General features: G+C 46.5%; 2 protein-coding genes across 3 annotated transcripts in view; one reads left to right on the forward strand and one right to left on the reverse strand.

The window, feature by feature from the left end:
- The window catches only part of LOC135914120 (ipis-1-like), a 50,392-nt gene that overhangs the window by 25,219 nt on the left and 7,767 nt on the right, over positions 1 to 17,406 (reverse strand). For both annotated transcript variants that reach the window (XM_065446877.1, XM_065446881.1), the window contains exon 2: positions 12,370 to 12,514. In XM_065446877.1, the coding sequence (XP_065302949.1) occupies positions 12,370 to 12,513 (144 nt within the window). In that variant the 5' untranslated portion in view covers position 12,514. The remainder of the gene's footprint in view (positions 1 to 12,369; positions 12,515 to 17,406) is intronic.
- LOC135914153 (uncharacterized) lies at positions 1,772 to 7,443 on the forward strand. Its single transcript, XM_065446899.1, has 3 exons — positions 1,772 to 1,789; positions 5,619 to 5,767; positions 6,561 to 7,443. Exons 2-3 carry the CDS (start codon positions 5,744 to 5,746, stop codon positions 7,176 to 7,178), a joined length of 642 nt encoding a protein of 213 aa, XP_065302971.1. The 5' UTR covers positions 1,772 to 1,789; positions 5,619 to 5,743; the 3' UTR covers positions 7,179 to 7,443.

Genomic DNA, 17,406 nt, shown 5'->3' on the forward strand with positions numbered 1-17,406 from the left:
AGAAAGGTGAAAGAAAGAGAGAGAGAGAAACGTTTATTAAACGAAACAGTGTCCCGAGCCAGGCCGAGTATCATCCTAAGGTGGGAAGGCTCCCTAGACCAGGAACCCTCTGGCTTCGACTGCCCTCTTGGCCCTGGCAACGAGTTGTCGTTGGTCTTCCAGGTCCCCGAGGGTTAGCTTGGCCTCCCACATTACAGTTACAGAATGTGTGCCAAGAGAAGGGAAGCGCAGTCGAGGACGGCAGGAGACTAGGTGGGGTGATGAAATTAGAAAATTCAAAGGTGCAAGTTGGAATCAGTTGGCGCAATACAGGGGTAATTGGAGGTCACCGGGAGAAACCTTCGTCCTGAAGTGCACATAGAATAGGCTTATGAAGAATAAGCAGTAACAAGAATTCTAGCATGCAATTCTTTTTGTTTCACGCAGAAAGATGCAGAGGGCGTCACAACCGTTCCTGTGGCTGTAACCCAGTACGGTAGCCCCAAAGGAAAGAATTACAGGAACAGTCAAATTCAAGCCAAGCTTTTGGGAGGGCTCTTCTAAAAATCTTTTCCGTTCAATAATGAAACGGTGGCATGTCAAATAGAAGTGCTGCAGAGATTCACTCACATTGCACAAATGACGCAACGGTGATATAGCCAGACTAGACCTGTGGAGGTGAAAGTTCAGTGGGGGACTCGGCACCGTAGTCTCGTAACCGTTAATTCGTTTTTTCTAATGGAGCACCATTTGTTGTCTCAAGAAAAATCGAGGCGCGGGAAATGAGATGTTGACAAAGATGACTGCGCGAAGTTATTTGCAGTGGTATATTTTCTGAATCGTGCCGCAGTGATGAAAGCTGAAGTAGTTGAAATGGGGATTATAGGACCATCGTGGGATGCTACTGCGAGTACATCTGCGTATTCCTTTGAGGCTAGACCTTTGTAGCCTCGCACCCATACTAAACGAACGAGACGTAAGTCTCTTGGGAGAAGAGAATAGAACGCTTCTAGTGAATCTGGCAACTTGGATGTGGTTAGTCAAGAACAGACAGGCAAGCAGTTAAGATTAGGCGTTTATCAAATATCCTTTTTTATGCGAAGCATATTACGAGGGCTCAACCCAGCTCCTCAGGCGCGGCGGTGACCATGAAATCACGTGACACCGTGACGTCACGACAGAGGAGAAGTGGCTTTGGCTCAACTCTTGCAAGACGGGCTGGGTGGGAATCGAACCAGGGTCTCCGGAGTGTGGGACGGAGACGCTACCACTGAGCCACGAGTACAACGCTTCAAAGCGGTACAAAAGCGCCTCTAGTGAACGCGGTGTTGCCTTAGAAACGCGCTGTTTCTAAGGCGTGCGTCTCTTGCTCAGGCGCACATTTCGTTGCCGCGCCGAACGCTGCTTTGCTCGACGCTCACCGCGTCCAATGCGGGGCGCGTAGTCGCTGCCCTGTAGCCCATTGTCTTACACCCCTTGGCGGGTCGACGGGAACGCTGTCGCGTTCCACTCTTGAAGGCGAAGAAGTAATGCATGAGTTGTTTCTTCGTCTAGCCGAACCAAATATAGCCAAGCAACAGCAGTTCACCAGGCTAAACAGTGGTTCAACAACTAAAATAAAGGCTAGTATGCTTCGCATCCTGGGCTTAACCTTACCTAAGCCACAGCCATTTTTTTCTTTTGCGTGTTGACATATTTTCATTTGTGCTATATAGAATTCCTGTGTCACATACCTTTCATAGGTACGTGCCAGTTGTTAAGCTATCAACATCGTCAATCACGAAGACGAAAACGAAGACGCCGCCTGATGGTAAGTCTGAATTCCTGGCGATAATTCTTGCCATCTGAAAATTTGATTCACAGGTATCTAATGTAGTACTCGTTACTGACGCGATTTCGGTCTTTACACATTTAACTTCTACTAATCAGTCATACCTGCTGAGTATACATATTTTCGACTCTCGTCCCAGACAACTTGTCTTAAGTCCGCTTTTGCTGGCTCCCCGGACATAGTGGAATTGTTTTAAATGAATCAGCTGACTCGCTCGCATCGTCATCGCTAAATGGTCCGATCTTAAATGTTCTTCCTGATTTCTCTTTTATACCAGGGGCTAGATTCAAACGCCTTTTATCGTTGACTTGTAATGAATCATCCACACTTTTCGCAGATGATTTTCTACATCTAAAATTTGAGTGGAACACGAGCAAATGCCTTTCACGCCAGTGCGAGCTGACGTTAACAAGTTTCCGCCGTAGAGTTCCCCGCTTAAATTTCTACCTTCATAGATCTGGTTTATACATTACTAATCTCTGCTCTTGTTGTAATAAACCGGAAACGATTGACCATTACTTTCTTTCTTGCCGCCGCATCTCCTCCCTCCGCAAGATGTTCCTCATATTTCCAGCTGGTAAACTAAGTTTAGCACTTACTGCACACATTTTCTCTTTCGGTGCCTGTCAATTAGGCATAAGCCGTGGTTCGATGATTAGTGCTCTGCACAAGTTCATTGAAGCATCCGGAAGGCTACCCTGCTAGGGTACCAACCGTGGGACAGTCCATTTTATCATTTTTTATGCGAAGCATACTAGCCGCACAACCACGTTCTTCCTTGCTGCGCCGCGCGCGGCCGCGAAGCTACCATATGACGTCATAACAGCTGCGGAGGCTCAACTCGTGCGCTCGCTTGCGGCCGCGTAGCTACATAGCCGGGTCTCAGCTCGTGCGCTCGCCTGCATGAGTTGTTTCTTCGTCTAGCCGAAACAAATATAGCCAAGCAACAGCAGTTCACCAGGCTAAACAGTGGTTCAACAACTAAAATAAAGGCTAGTATGCTTCGCATCCTGGGCTTAACCTTAGCTAAGCCACAGCCATTTTTCTTTAGCGTTTCACTTTAATATTATTTCTATTTATTTAGTCATTGTATACATACTCTCAATATCTGTGTTATCAACTAATTGCCAAATGATTCTTTCTAAATCTTCGCCTTTAACCCTTTTGGCGTGTTGTTGGGTGTACATTTCAATCTATCCATGCAGTGTGGCCTATCCCCCTCGGTACGAGCCACGTTTTGAGGCAACAACAACAACGTCTACCAGAGTGAGTTGCGCCAGGTCATTGAAAAACAACGACAGCAAGACGACTAGCCGCATGCTCGATAGGAAACAATGACACAACAACAACAACGGGTCGCCATGGCTAATTTTTATTGCGAGGTTACGTGAACCTAGAGGCTTTTCACCGTATTAGCTCTGCGTGCAGACCGCTCAGTGAGCATGCCAATTTGTATTGACATACTTAGGGAGTCGTAGTTCGCGTGTTATGAAACCGCTGGTGACTTGTACCCTCGCATGCTTTCTCTGTACCCATTTACCAGTTTTTCGAGGTAGCAGCCGCTGCTGGAGCGTGAGTGAAATGTACTTATGCATTTCATTTCTTCCCACTATGCCAATTTTCGTTTTGTAAACGCACAAAACGACTTACACGTAAGTCTAGAATGCTTATTTCCCAGATTCGGGGTTACTAGCTGGCGAACTTCTTTTTCAAAACATGCAATAGTAATTCGGCAGTTCCACTCCTCTCATTCCCCTGTGCCCTCCCATTTCCTGCAGCAGGTATTCTGCTTTCTGCTGTTCTTTGACCCTTTTTTTGCTACATCGTTTGTTCGTTTCCTGCTTTTTGACCGATCGTCTTGGAAACTTGTTCTCGCGCTTTCTGTCCAGTTGCGGAAATGCTACCATGGTTAGCGGCAAAGGTTTCTTCCGACAGAAGCTTATAAACATTGTTAATTTCAGCGGGCTCATTTGGATGTTTATATACAAGTGCAGTGCTCACTCATTCAAGCGCTATAATTGATCAGCATGGCGGAAGGCGCCTTTTGCGCTCCGATGAGGCCTGGGCGATCGCTGCGTCGCGAAATGCACTCGCAATGCGTCACCAAGGCCATCGCTTTCTTCGCGCACGACAATGATCCGTGCCCCCAGTGCCCACCGGCGACGCTAGAAGCGCCGGCCACCGTGCGCGCCGATTATCGCGCTTGAATTTGCGAGCCCTGTACGTGTGCAATACGTATGGTACAGGGAGTCAACAGCTGTTAGTAACATTTTAGCTGAGGCACAAATTGGGCAAGAAAAGTCATGTGTAGAGCAGACAACTAGTGTTGTTAAAGTAATAAAGTTGCAGCAAGAAGCAAAGAAAAAAGGCCAGCAGATGATGGCAGGGAAATAGGTTTTCTGATGACGTCAGAAATTTTGTTCGCATGTTGGATGGATTCGACTGACCGTAGTATTGACACCATTTTGATTTATTCTTAGTTGCTTGCCTGATTATTTATGTGTATTTTACTTAAGTACTTCAGTGACTATCTGCATTTGCTGCTTCTTCTTATTTTCCTCTAAAAGAGAATGTATGGAAGAACAGTCATGGTCTCTAGTTTCGATAATAGAAAGTATCCTAGCATTCTTTTTTTCTGTTAGCTCACATAATCTTTACAATCTTAATAGGTGTAATTCTGGTTCCACCTACTGCATGCCTTCTAAATTGGGCCCGAACCTCTAACAAACCCATTTTCACTGTTTGTTCGGGATTTCCACCATTGCAGATAGCTATGAGAGGCCTTCGCGCTGCAGTGCACGTGAAGGCTGATTATGCACGAGATCCGTCGGGAGCTCTCCAATCCGTGGCGTACAGCCCATAATACACTCTTGTCCGGACGGTGGAAACAGCGTGATTGGAGGGGTGTTGGACATCGTCGAATTTCGCCACACTGCCAAGTTCGCCATATTGTCAGTTCTTATTGACTCACGGGGCTTCTGCGGCCTCTCCGATTGGCTCAAAACGGGCAATGTGGCACAATTTAACGCTGTCCAGCACTGGAGTCGTCGGTGTCTCTGTATCAGCACTGTATCATCGGTGTCGGACGACAGCATTCCTGGCCCTTCTGTAACGACGTCAAGATTGGCACTGTGTTATTATAGGAACGCTCTAGCAATGGACGCCGACGCGCTCGGCGTTTGTCACGCGAAGCCTCGCGAGAGCGAAACTGTCTCCGAAAGCGATCACCAGGCAGCACCACCACGAAGCATGCTCGAACCGTCTGGCGGAGGTCGCACATTCGGCGCAAATTGTACATCCTATGCTTGTGTTCTCGACATCAAAGAAATGGCGCCAGCCTTTGCAGGAATATTTAGATATGTGGAGCAGCTCAACCACGTTTACATTGCCACGTTTTAGTGTTACCCTGTAGTTCAAGGACAGAGCTGCCGCCAGCGACACAAGTACAATTCAAATTCCCAAATGACATTGGTCTTCCCGGTGAATGGTAAGATGCAAATTGCTCGATGCGGCACGGGTGAATCCCAAAGGTTAGAAAGCTTGCGGCACATCCTAAACAGCGCTCTCTGCAAAATGGGCAGGCAGTTGGCACTCGTGCCTCTATATCACTGGAGAGGCTTGCACGGCTGTTTGACGTCAACATCTCCAATTGGCAAGGCCCCGCAAGCTTGTAAATACTTCTACATAGTATATGGCTTACGTCATATATTTTTTTTTCTATTTATGCTTCCTTCGGATAAGAAAATGGTCAGTGATTCGATTGAATTCCTTGGCCTAAAGAGTGAATTGCAATCCTATAATTGTGCAGAGTACAACGACACTCGCGTTCTGGGGTTTCGTTCTACGTTTGAAAAAAGCTTGCCGGACAGAACTGCTTTATACAACGTCCATCAAAGTGGAGTTGGACCTCTGGACCACAAAAACATCCGGTTTATGCCAGCTAGGCAGACCTCGCTGGTAAGCGTGCTGAGCAGGATTTTTTTTTTCGCTTTTTCATGCGGGGTCTGCAATAAGCCATAATTATATTACACAAAAGACGTTTGTGCAGAACCATGTTTTAGTACTATGCGCTGTCTATGAATACGCTGCGCGCCTTTGGATGTTTTCTACACTTGTCATGTGACTCTTCTCGCGCACACACGAGAAGGCTAAGGCAAAAAAAAAAAAGGCAGTTCTGGGAACTCATGCTTTTTGTGCCTAAACAAGGCAGAAAAAAAAAGAGTTAGCACTTATCCGATATTGAGGCCTATTTAGATACAGATAGGGAAGTAGGTCAGGCAAACATTACAATCACCAGCTCAATAACTTTCGAGCATTATCAGATATACCGATAGTACGAAGCGAGGTGATCTCTCACGCCTCGAGATACATTTCAGTCCTTCAGAAACTTCTTCACCAGCCCAATAGCCTTCCGTATACCAAGCCAATTCCACTACTAAGCCAACTAGCAACTAAACCATACACTCACCGGCTCTCCTTTGCACACATCGCTATTTCGCTAACTATTCACCTTTTCCCGATACCTCTCTTATTCGCACATTCTCTTCTTCACACAAGCACCCATGCGCACCGCACACACACTCAAATGGACACACTCGCGCATGCGCATACGTATTCCAGGCATGCTATCACAGGCGCGCTATTCTGGTCACTTTCAAGTTCCACCATCTTGTCGAATTATCTATCTCGTCACTATAGATAGCAGCCCAGCTGTGCCTAGTGGTGACAGACAATAATCTATCCCACTCAGCCAACACCGTCGAGCCCAACCGGAGCGATGGCCGCGAGCAACAGCGAAAGGAACCCGGCCACCGACTGCGGCGACGCGGCCTGCCTCCGCCTCACGAGGTCGACCACCGCTGGAACGGGCGGCCTTCGACCACGTACTGTACGCTCCAGAGCTCGAACGGGAGGGCCGACCGTTGCTGAAATGCCTCCGCCGCGGGGTCGTATCCCGATTCCCTTGCTGGAAGAGGCTCGTCCCGCAGCTGCGATGAAGCTGAGAGAGCGCTTCCAGGAGCGCGTGGAGCGCGTTTTGCTGGTCGCGTTGAGTTGCGCCGTTGTGCTCCTGGTGAGCGCGCTCGTTTCGCACATCGCGAATTGGCACACCTCCGTGGGCACCTCGATGCTCACCGCCGGCATCCTGATCGAGATCGCCTGCTGGTTCCTGTACCTGTGCAGTCGCCACGAGAAGACGCGCGCGCAGCTCGCCGTGTTTCTCTTCCCGGAAGCCGAAAGGGACGCTGCTGGGGTCGCGGCGACTGAAAGCAGCGCGCGGCGTAGTCGCCCCGCGCCGAAGGACGACGACCGCGAGCGCGCCGGGTCAGCCGGGGACGTCGGTGACTCGTGGTACGACAACATCGTGTGACTCTATACCGTGATGCGTCTCCTGTTAACACCGGGCCGAAGCGAAAGCGCGTACGAAATTGGTATGACTCACCTGAGGGTTCCTTTGTTCGAACGCTTGACATTTTGCCGCCGATCGAGCGGGCAGCAACGGATCCGCGAGCGTTTTGGCGATGCGTCGCGAGATGGCGAGCTTTGTCCGCATGCTATAAAACAAACCGATTATGTCAAAACCCTCAAAACTTAGCAAAAAAGAAATTCTATTTTTTTTTTCGTGGTGCCGTAGACTTCTGCAGAACTTCAGTTTGGCCTATAGTTGGTGTTTACTGCATATCATATTGACCGCAACTAAAGGCGAGGACAGCGGAAGAGAACACATAAACAAAACGGGCGGTAGGTACCGTGTTGTTACCGCCCGCGTTGTTTATCTGTTCTCTTCATCTGTGCCCGTCTTTAGTTGCGGTCAATATGGTATGCCGTACACTTCTACCTCATGCTTCACGTCGGGCTTGTTCCATCCTACAAGAAAAACTTGGAGAACGCTTAAGCTTCGCCTTTAAAAGAGTGGAACGCGATAACATGCAAAGATCCCCGACTGCTTCCCGTGCCTCCCGTCAACTGTAGCGTATGTAACCGTAATGTTTACCGGGAAATGCCGCCAGCGAACTCTGGTGACGAAGGTGAACTTTCTGATAGAAACGCGGTCTCTTGCGTGGGCCGATCCCGGAGGTAGTGCACAGCCACGCCATAACGACTGCATCATTTATAGGCTTCTGTTACTCTTTGGCATTTCTAATATTTAAGTCTGAGAAGATTTAACATAAATGTCATACGCTGTCGGTGTTTTGTATCGCGACATTTGTTTGTGGGCTGCCGTTCTCAAAATTGCGAGGAGTAACTCTATCAAGAATGTAAGACATGGTATGAGCAACTTGGTATGAGAATGAGAATGGTGTGGCAATATAATCCGCTCATAGCGCATGTCATATAGCGAGGCGTGGCATGTACATATACCTAAATATATAGGGAAATTTTCGTTCGCACACAACCAAGGTCCCTTATCTAAATAGGTCGCGAAACTTGGAACGAAAAGCGCACCAAAACCTATCACCAGGGATATCAGTTAGTGGTGCATGATTCAAGCGCGACTAGGTGAGGGGGGGGACTAACACTGAAACTAGAAAACGTATGTGAAAAAGAAAATGTTCGAAAATTTTTAATCAGGATACTGGCATACGAGTAAATTTTCCGTTTCAGATATCTTTCCTGCACTAAAATAACAAATGTTAATCTTTTTTTTTTCTATTTCACAATTTATTAGTTTTTTCTTGGCCACTCCTACCAACCAGTGATTCTGGTGCAAGACTTGGCAAGGCAGTGCAAGCCAGCTATTATAACATCGTGAGGAATGGCGTTGCTCGCTTGAACGCAGCCATTTCGTCCGAGTTTATTATTATTATTATTATTATTATTATTATTATTATTATTATTATTATTATTATTATTATTATTATTATTATTATTATTATTATTATTATTATTGTTTCCTTACGTGTTTCTTCAAAGTGTAGCGTGCGCTTCATTTAAAATTTTGCGTGACCGAGCGCACTGCATTCGTTGGCGAAAGGTGTGAGTGTAGGTTTTTTTGTTATCGTACAAGTTCACGCTGCGGCATCCGACGCGCCTGTCTCGTCGCGGCGATAAATGCGCAACGCCCCGCGAAGAAACATCGCGCTATGTTCATATACTCTCCGTAACACAGGCTCTGAGTGTCCAACGGGCAGCAAAATTAGTAAGCGGAATGTTCTCTAAATGATAATGTGCGGCAATGTTGTCTCGTCTGATAACTGTTGTATATGAATACATGGTGTGGCACGGAATTGCAGATGATTCCGTGAAAGGGATTCGCATAGGTTGCTGTGCATTACGACTGTGCGCTGGCCATAGTACTTTTCATAGTCGAAACATGTTTTGTTTAGTCACCTATATTGGTTGCATTATGCAAGACGAATAAAAGCGAAGTTGATTTTAAAAGCTCTTTGGCTGTGTCGTTTATTTCCATCCTATTCGCTCACCTTCCTAAGGAAGCTACTGGAGCAATTGCCGTCAATAACAGCCTAATTACGTGCACATTAAGACATACGCCGCTCATAATAGTTAAAGGACACGCTGGCGTTTCAGCTGAGGTAAGCCGTAAGCTCGCCTCAGCCTCAAAAAAGAAATAACTGTTGTCGTAGTGGCCGTAATCCCGGACGCTGAAAAATTCAAGCATTCGCGCCAAGCAGCGTAAGATCTTGACGTCACTGACATTTCCGGTTTTGTGACGTCACTTCTCTCTTTTTTCTTTTTTTGCTTGCTGTTAGTTGTCCCCACGATACGCAGATAGCGGCGGTTACAACGAGCCCCAGGGCTTGGTGGCGCAACCCACCACCCCGTTCCAAAGGAGGCGCCCATAACATCCATCCATCCATCCATCCATCCATCCACCCATCCATCCATCCAATTTTCTTGACATGTGGAACCTTCGCTACCATGGAGTTTACATGTACCTTGGCACAACTAGTTCCGCCTACGCCGCCGACGACATCGCATTTTATGCGACATGGGGACCTTAACGCTATCGCGTTTAAGTGCTATTGCTAAGTAGTATTTCAAATTTGCCTGCTCCACTTGCCTATACTGAAGCGACTCAACATCCGCAGGGAAGCTTTTTAAGCGAATCTATTTTTGCGAACTATCCAGGAGTCTGCTGACGGTAGCTGGTGGTATAGGGGCTGCTCCTGATTTCTTTACGAGTAGCCTATAGACGAAATAGCATTCGTGAACGAATCAACCTATATGTAGGCCCATTTATACCTACAAACGTGCTGGTGGCCGCCTTTTTACCGAATTACGCAGTGAAATAGCAAAGGGTACCTGTATATTCCGGCAGAAACTAAAATACGCATTGAAGCGCATAATTCATTTAATAAAGCGAGGTTTTATGTGTCTTCTTTCCCGGGTTCTGGAGTGCCTGCTCGGTCGTTTGACGAATAAATGGGCCGATCTCAGAGGCAGTGTAATCAACGCTAACATGCGTGGCGCGGAGAGAGTCTCTGCATCTTGCCGATCTTTCAGGGCAGGCACGCAATCGCTGTCCTGCAAAATGCTATGGAAAATACGAACAATCTTACAGCATTTAATTAACCGTTTCACGAGAGCTTCACTTCTTCATACTATATTACAACATGCGCGTTGGATCTGTATACAGGGTGTTCCAGCTAACTTTAGCCACAGTTTAAAAATATGCCGATGTGCTCTAAGACGACGCGACCTAGTGCATGTTGCTTAATTTTCTATGTAGTGTGTCATGCTATCTTGTATCTTGCTTAATTAGATAATTAGAAAAGATTAATTAACCAAATTCGGTAGCAACGAAGTTAGGAAAGAAAATCCAATCCAAAAGTTGTAGAGCGCTTTGCAAAACGTCCGATTAGGCAGTTTCTAACTCTCTATCTGTTAAGTATTAGTGTTTTACAGCTTACTCCGGATGCCCGAGAAATAGGAGAAAATACCCCGTGACATGCCCGCTTGCGCGCCGTGATCGCAGCGCTTCCAAACTGTCCGCGCACAAACGAACATAGCGAGCAGTCGGCGCCTCTGATCGTGAAGGTCGAGAGTCGTACCCACGACTCGACTTGGAGATACGGACGACCCGGACATATCTCGAAGTTGGTTTCGAATTTACATCGCCGTCGAGAGCTGAACCCATGACCTTTAGAGACAATCGAACCGCCAATATTTGGTGTTAATTAAGGCACAGCTAATTAAGATATAGCTAATTAGGGCACCCGAACCAACGACCTTTGGTGGGAGAAAACAAGTAATAGGAAGTAACAACGCATTGGAATGAAAATGTCAAGTAACGTAATGAACGTCTCGTGAGCGCCGGGGCCTTTGCCTTCATCCTCTGTAGCGTATGCTAAAATGCGTGTCAACTTTTTGTACTCCTTGAGCAAAATGCATTATGTGAACTAGTTGCGTTCTTTGTTAGATGGAAAATTTCATATTTGTCAAATGCACAACAATCGCGTTTGGGGTGGTGGCGTAGTCGTACACAAATGGAACCACGATATGCCGCCACCATGAAGCTAACCGTTTACTATGTATGTGACGACAGACATAGCCAACTAGCGAACTGCAGTAATAATGTTTACGCCCGACATCAACTGATATAAGTACAAATAGACAATATTGTATACAGAAACATTTACGGGCTCTGATATTGATGTTCATAAAAAGCGAAGAAGAAAAGGCACTTTTTGACGTTTTATTGCCGCTCTTATCACGACGACTTCATGGGTGTAAAAATATCAATGATGTGAGCAACAAATGAGCAAGTAAAGCAAATATATTGTAATCTTTACGATTAGAATCTGCATGTAACTCAATAAATAATATTTTTTTTTCTCTCTCGTGCCATATGCTCTTCGAGTACTCGCCCCTTTCTGTTGAAACCGAATTTCAGAAAAGAAATGAGGTCAACTTTTCCATGCCTCAACGCCGCATTTCAAACATATTTATTCGAGCATATTCATCAGTAACTTTTAACCCTGTATTTCTCAGTTGTCACTGAAACCAACCTATTTTCATCCCGTCTGTGTAATCCATACCTCGAATATTCTACCTGCGTTACGTTGGTTAATAATGCACAGATATTCTAGGTCTGCATATGGGTGTCCTGGACGTATAATGCGCTGCGGCTAAATTATGTATGAATCTCAACCAACCAGACTTGTGACTTTATTTGTATTTGTTTGAGCAGTGACTGCCGTCTCGCTGCGGTGTAGTGGGCAATATATTTCTTGCCAATTCTGCGCGCTGCGCACCTCACGCAATACACGGCACCAGATCTGATTTATCACTTTCTGCACAAAGATGTCGGGAGTGTATACCTTTTTAGTATTGTTTGCTGAACCAGCAGCGCGGTCGGTGCAGTCTACGGACTGCGCTGCTAGTTTAGCAAACCGCACTACAGAGACACTCCCGAAAACTCTCTATAGAAAGTTATGGATTACCTCTAGTGTTATGTCTTGCGTGGGGCGCGCATCGTGCAGTCTGGACTGATTGGAAAAAAAGCAGACCTATTCGCGCTTATTAGCATATGTGCGAGCTTCGCATGCCATGTGGCCTTAGCAGGCGCGATAGGGCATTTCAAGTGAAATTTTACTTACAACATGCACAAAATGCAGCGTTGAAGGCCACCCTGGCGAGAGAGCTATAAGCATACAGCTTGACGAGGCCAGGGGGCCTGGCCACCACCAGGCCTCCTGCCACGCCGCCAGGCCTCCACCGCCAGGCCTCCGCAGTGCACGCATCCTGCAATACAGACAATAATATTTTCGTAAGCTTGTTAGCTTCATTAACACTATACGTGGTATATATGCACTTTCCTGGGCAAAAATATATCTACATACATGTATGCGCATTACGGACACAATGAGATACGCGTAGATAACATCACCGCCAGGGAAATATACACTGCTACACTGTTAAAATGCACAGTACTAAGAGCAGTAATTAAAAGCAACAGTAAAGAATGTTCACGTGCAACTTACAAGAAATTAGTCTGCTGAGTACATTCTGGACAGGTATGGACACGAACGAGATTTACAGGTTTCAGACAGGCAGGGGAAATTTATCAAAGATATCGCTCAATTTCGTGCGGGATAGAACAGTATCTCTGTTTACATACTTCTGCAGTTGATTTAATTGCGCGGGTACGTTGTAGCTCAAGGTGTGCATAAAGTAATTTGCTCGATGGCGCCTTTCCAACCATCTTTCCAACCCTCGTGTTGCACGGGTGCTGGGATGTGCGACGAGGGCTGAAACATTTCTTAGTAATTGTGTTTGTGTTTTTTTATTTCCAGTATGTAATTGTTCTACGAAAAGGTATGCGTAAAGAGCTTTGACATTATTTATTCTGTTTTCTTGAATTAACGATTTTGTTGGATGTGAATAGTGAACATAATCGTTAATACAACGAATAGCTTTCTTTTCTAGTAGCAAAGCCTGTTAATGTTAAGTTGTGTAGTTGTAGCCCACATTAAGGTGCAATAGCTTACATGCGACCAAAAATTGGAATGCTAAAGCTGCAACGTTACTCGAACTGGGAGCATATGACGGCATCTAAATAGCACAGAAAGCGCAGCCGACAAGTTTTTTTTTCCGAGGTCTATATGCGAACTCGACATCCTGTGACTAGAAAATTCAACGTCCTAAATTTTGTGTTCCTGTACAACATCGAGTGAGTGGCAACCTATAATTAAACCGACGCATGACACAGATTTGTCTTTAGTTGCACGAGCATCGAGTGACAATCTTGCCTCTTGCGCAGCACTTCCGGTTCACCTCCGGAGATGACCGGGGAGGAAATTCAATATAAATCAGAAAGAAAGGGGAAAAAATTGTACAGTACAAAATTCATGGGCTTCATTATAGATATGATATCAGATCATAAGTTTAGGAAAAGTTGAGTTATTGAAGTGTCTGTAATAATTATTAATAACAAATCACTGAAACGACCGGGGACAAAATTCGAAATAAATCCGAAAAAAAATAGTACAGTACAACATTCATGGGTTTCATTATAGACATTATATCAGATCATACGTTTAGTTACGAGTTGAGTTACTGAAGTGTCTGGAACAATTAGAATTAGTTAAATATTGCTGAGACTACGGGGGACGAAATTCTAAATAATTCGGAAGGAAATAGAAAAATAGTACAGTACGATATTCATGGGTTTCATGATAGATATGATATCAGAGCATAAGTTTAGCTACAAATTGACTGTTGAGTTACTGAAGTGTCCGTAATAATTATAATTAATTAAGAATCACTGACTACCGCACACCAAAGCACATAATTGCAGATTTTAGAGACCTGCCACGTGAGCATGACTTTGGCGAAATTCCTGGAAACCCTGAAGTAATTGCGTCACTAATGACGTCACACACAAGAAGGTGCCTTGATATTTAACCGGCTAACAATGGAAAACAGTTGCCTCCGACTTCGGTTCGTGCGTTGCGTTCGCTTAAAGTTAAACTAAAGAACACAAGCGCCGAGGTGCGATTGCCACTAAGAGACACCCAAGTTAACGATTAAGGTCGCCTACCATTTTTCCAACAAGAACAACGGCTTTTAGTTGATGACGTTTAAACGGAATTCATCTAAACGCGTGGCAAACACAAAACATTATTGTTATAGCAATTATATGGGTACTGCAGGTGCATTTCGTGACGTTCCGTATCAAGTCCAAGTGCGATAACATTGCCGCCGTGTGCCGTTTACTGTTTGTGCGAGTGAAAGTGTGCGAGAATGGAGCCGATGCTGGTGGCTCAATCTCGCGCGCGCAAAGAAGGGAGGACGTGAAGTAGCGCGCCGTCTTCCATCGCACACAAGGCACCGCAGGAGAGGGGAGGTAGGGGGGGGGGGGCGAGCTCCACCACTAGGAAAGCTGGCGCCAACGTCGGCGTGATGTGGCATGAGGGATCACGTGGACACAGCGGCCGCGTCGGCTGCTTCGGAAGCGCTGAAGCGAACTGAAAACGACAGCTTAAAGTCCCACCTGCGCTGTGGTTCTGATTAAGTGGTGAGGTTTTCCCGCCTTGGGTATCTGTTTGACAGCATTTGAAAGTACTATAATAGGTAGTGGCTGCTTTTTGAGGCGTGCAGCATGGTAGACTACTGCTTGGTGCCGCAGTGCCGGAGTTACGCAATGGAGCCTGGTGTCAGCCTTATTCACACGTAGCCACAGGACAAGGAGCTGCGTGAAGCTTGGCTGGCGAAACTTAGAACCAGCAGACAGCCATCAGCCAGAACTCGGGCATGCAGCAAGCACAGACGCGCGGAAGATTTGTGCTACGGCGTCGGGACTGCGATGCTCGGTAAGGGCAGAAAACGCGCACTGAGTCGCTCACCGGCTGCCCGGCTAATGTCATGACGCTTTATTTCGTCTACGAACTTGTTTATGCTCGATTCTGGCAAGTTCACTGGAATGAAAAAAAAATTATGGGGTTTTACGTGAGAAAACCACTTTCTGATTATGAGGCACGCCGTAGTGGGGGACTCCGGAAATTTGGACCACTTGGGGTTCTTTAACGTGCACCTAAATCTAAGTACAGGGGTGTTTTCGCATTTCGCCCCCATCGAAATGCGGCCGCTGTGGCCGGGATTCGATCCCACGACCTCGTGCTCAGTAGCCCAACACCATAGCCACTAAGCAACCACAGCGGGTCGGAATGGAAAGGGAGCGGTATAAGAAGCACAATAGAAAAAGGCATGGCAAAGGGTCATGTTTGTGTTATGAATTAATGTACTGGATTACGAAAAAGAAGCATCGGGAAATCGCACGCTGAGAAGACCGATGAACATACAGTACGACGCAACGTGAGAAATAATATTGAAACGTCCAAGAATTCACAAGGAAAAAAGAAAGCTTGAATCGTCACGAAGGCACATCACAGTCCCCGTAGGCCTCGAAGTCTCTACAATGAAGTTATTTTTGAACAGCTCTGATAGCGTCCACGCAACAATGGTTGCTTGTGTACTGTCAAATGCTCATATTCTGCGGCCTAAAGCTCACGGCACAGTAGGAAAACGCGCCCGCAGTGAAAACAAAACCTTGTGCGCGGACATACATGCAGACGCGCAGTCGGTCGCTGCGAACCCGTGCAATCGCTGCGTTGAGGCTTCATTCTGATATGATCCATTCGGTTATACAGACAGCCCATTAGGGACATATTTCACATAGTTTACTCTCAGCGTTTGCCTATACCTTTCACGCAAGAAGCCGTTTCGGGAGACTCCCTCGAGGCGACCGCGCGCAGTGGTGCTCACTGTACATATTCGGTAAAGAGATAGCGTCTGTAAACGATTCTATGCTTGCAGTTTGCCCAAGATTATTATTTTGACAGTAAAAAACTTCCCTCGTTTTTACAGTACTTACAGAAATGTCCAGGAGGGCTGCCGCGTGGTATATATATATATATATATATATATATATATATATATAATCTTTTTTTTTAGCGCCGTCAGCCAAACCTATGAGGATCGCGCCGCGTTATCCCTCATACTGGGCAAAGGAGGCGCTTCCGACCGATGGCGACTCCGTAAGTCCTCGCCACGAATACTCCGGTGGCCGCTGCTAATGGCGCGGCAGCGCGGGCCTTAAAGGGCCCCTCACCAGGCCCCATAGCACATTTTGGTTATACGCTGGAAGTTGTTACGTGTGCTCTAGGGAGCGTTCTGCGGCAAAACATTTTCAAATCGGCTTATTAATAGCCAAGATAGAAGTATTTGAGTGCCGCGAACCCATGATTTTAGCAGGCGGGCTCCACTTCCAAGCAAGACGCTCTCTCCATTCGCCCCGTCTAGGCTTCGAAAGCGAAATTCCTTCCCTGCATTCTCCCATACGAGAGCTCGAGGATCGCGTTCGCATACGTCGCAGGCCCCGCCTTCATTTCTTTCTCCTCGCTTTTCTTTTTTTTTTTTTGCTGCGCTACGCATTTCCGCTGACCGCGCCGCGCGCGAGCTGTGCACGTTTTTGCGCGCTGTGCACAAGGAAACATGACTAGCAGTATAATTCATTGCTACACGAATACTGAGGCAGAACAAGCGGATCGCAGAGCCAGATCACGCACTGGACAAAACGGCATAGTTTCGGTACAAACGGCATACACGGTACAAAATGGCATAGTTTCGGTATCTGCGCACGTGACTGCACGACCGTGGAAACAAGCCGGCGAAACGGAAGTATATAGCTCTTGCTTCGGTGCGAAGTAAAAAAAAAAAGGAAAACAAACACGCAGACATTCCGTTTCTGTGTTTTATTATTTCTCTAAACCTCAATTCGTCAATTCCAGCAACAGATCACACAAATAACAAATGTTGCCTTGAATAATTCTCGAAGTCACATGTCACCACGAGTTACGTCACACTGCGGACCCGATTACGTAGGAGCAGGAGCCCGACTACGTCACCTTCCCTCTCCGGGCGGATTCGCTGCGAGTGAAGAGGGAAACGGCGATCAGATCGAAATTTCAGGCCTTTCCACTGCGCGTAGCGATGTAATTCTTTTCAAACACGATCGATGGCACGCATTGTAGGATCTGTGCTTGTCAACTCAAGATGGCCAGACCTGGTGAGGGGCCCTTTAGACCTGTTTCACATGCAAGCGATGGAGCGAATGCAGCGAACAGCGGCGTGGC

Source organism: Dermacentor albipictus, chromosome 1 (assembly GCF_038994185.2).
Source record: "Dermacentor albipictus isolate Rhodes 1998 colony chromosome 1, USDA_Dalb.pri_finalv2, whole genome shotgun sequence".
Classification (NCBI taxonomy): domain Eukaryota; kingdom Metazoa; phylum Arthropoda; class Arachnida; order Ixodida; family Ixodidae; genus Dermacentor; species Dermacentor albipictus.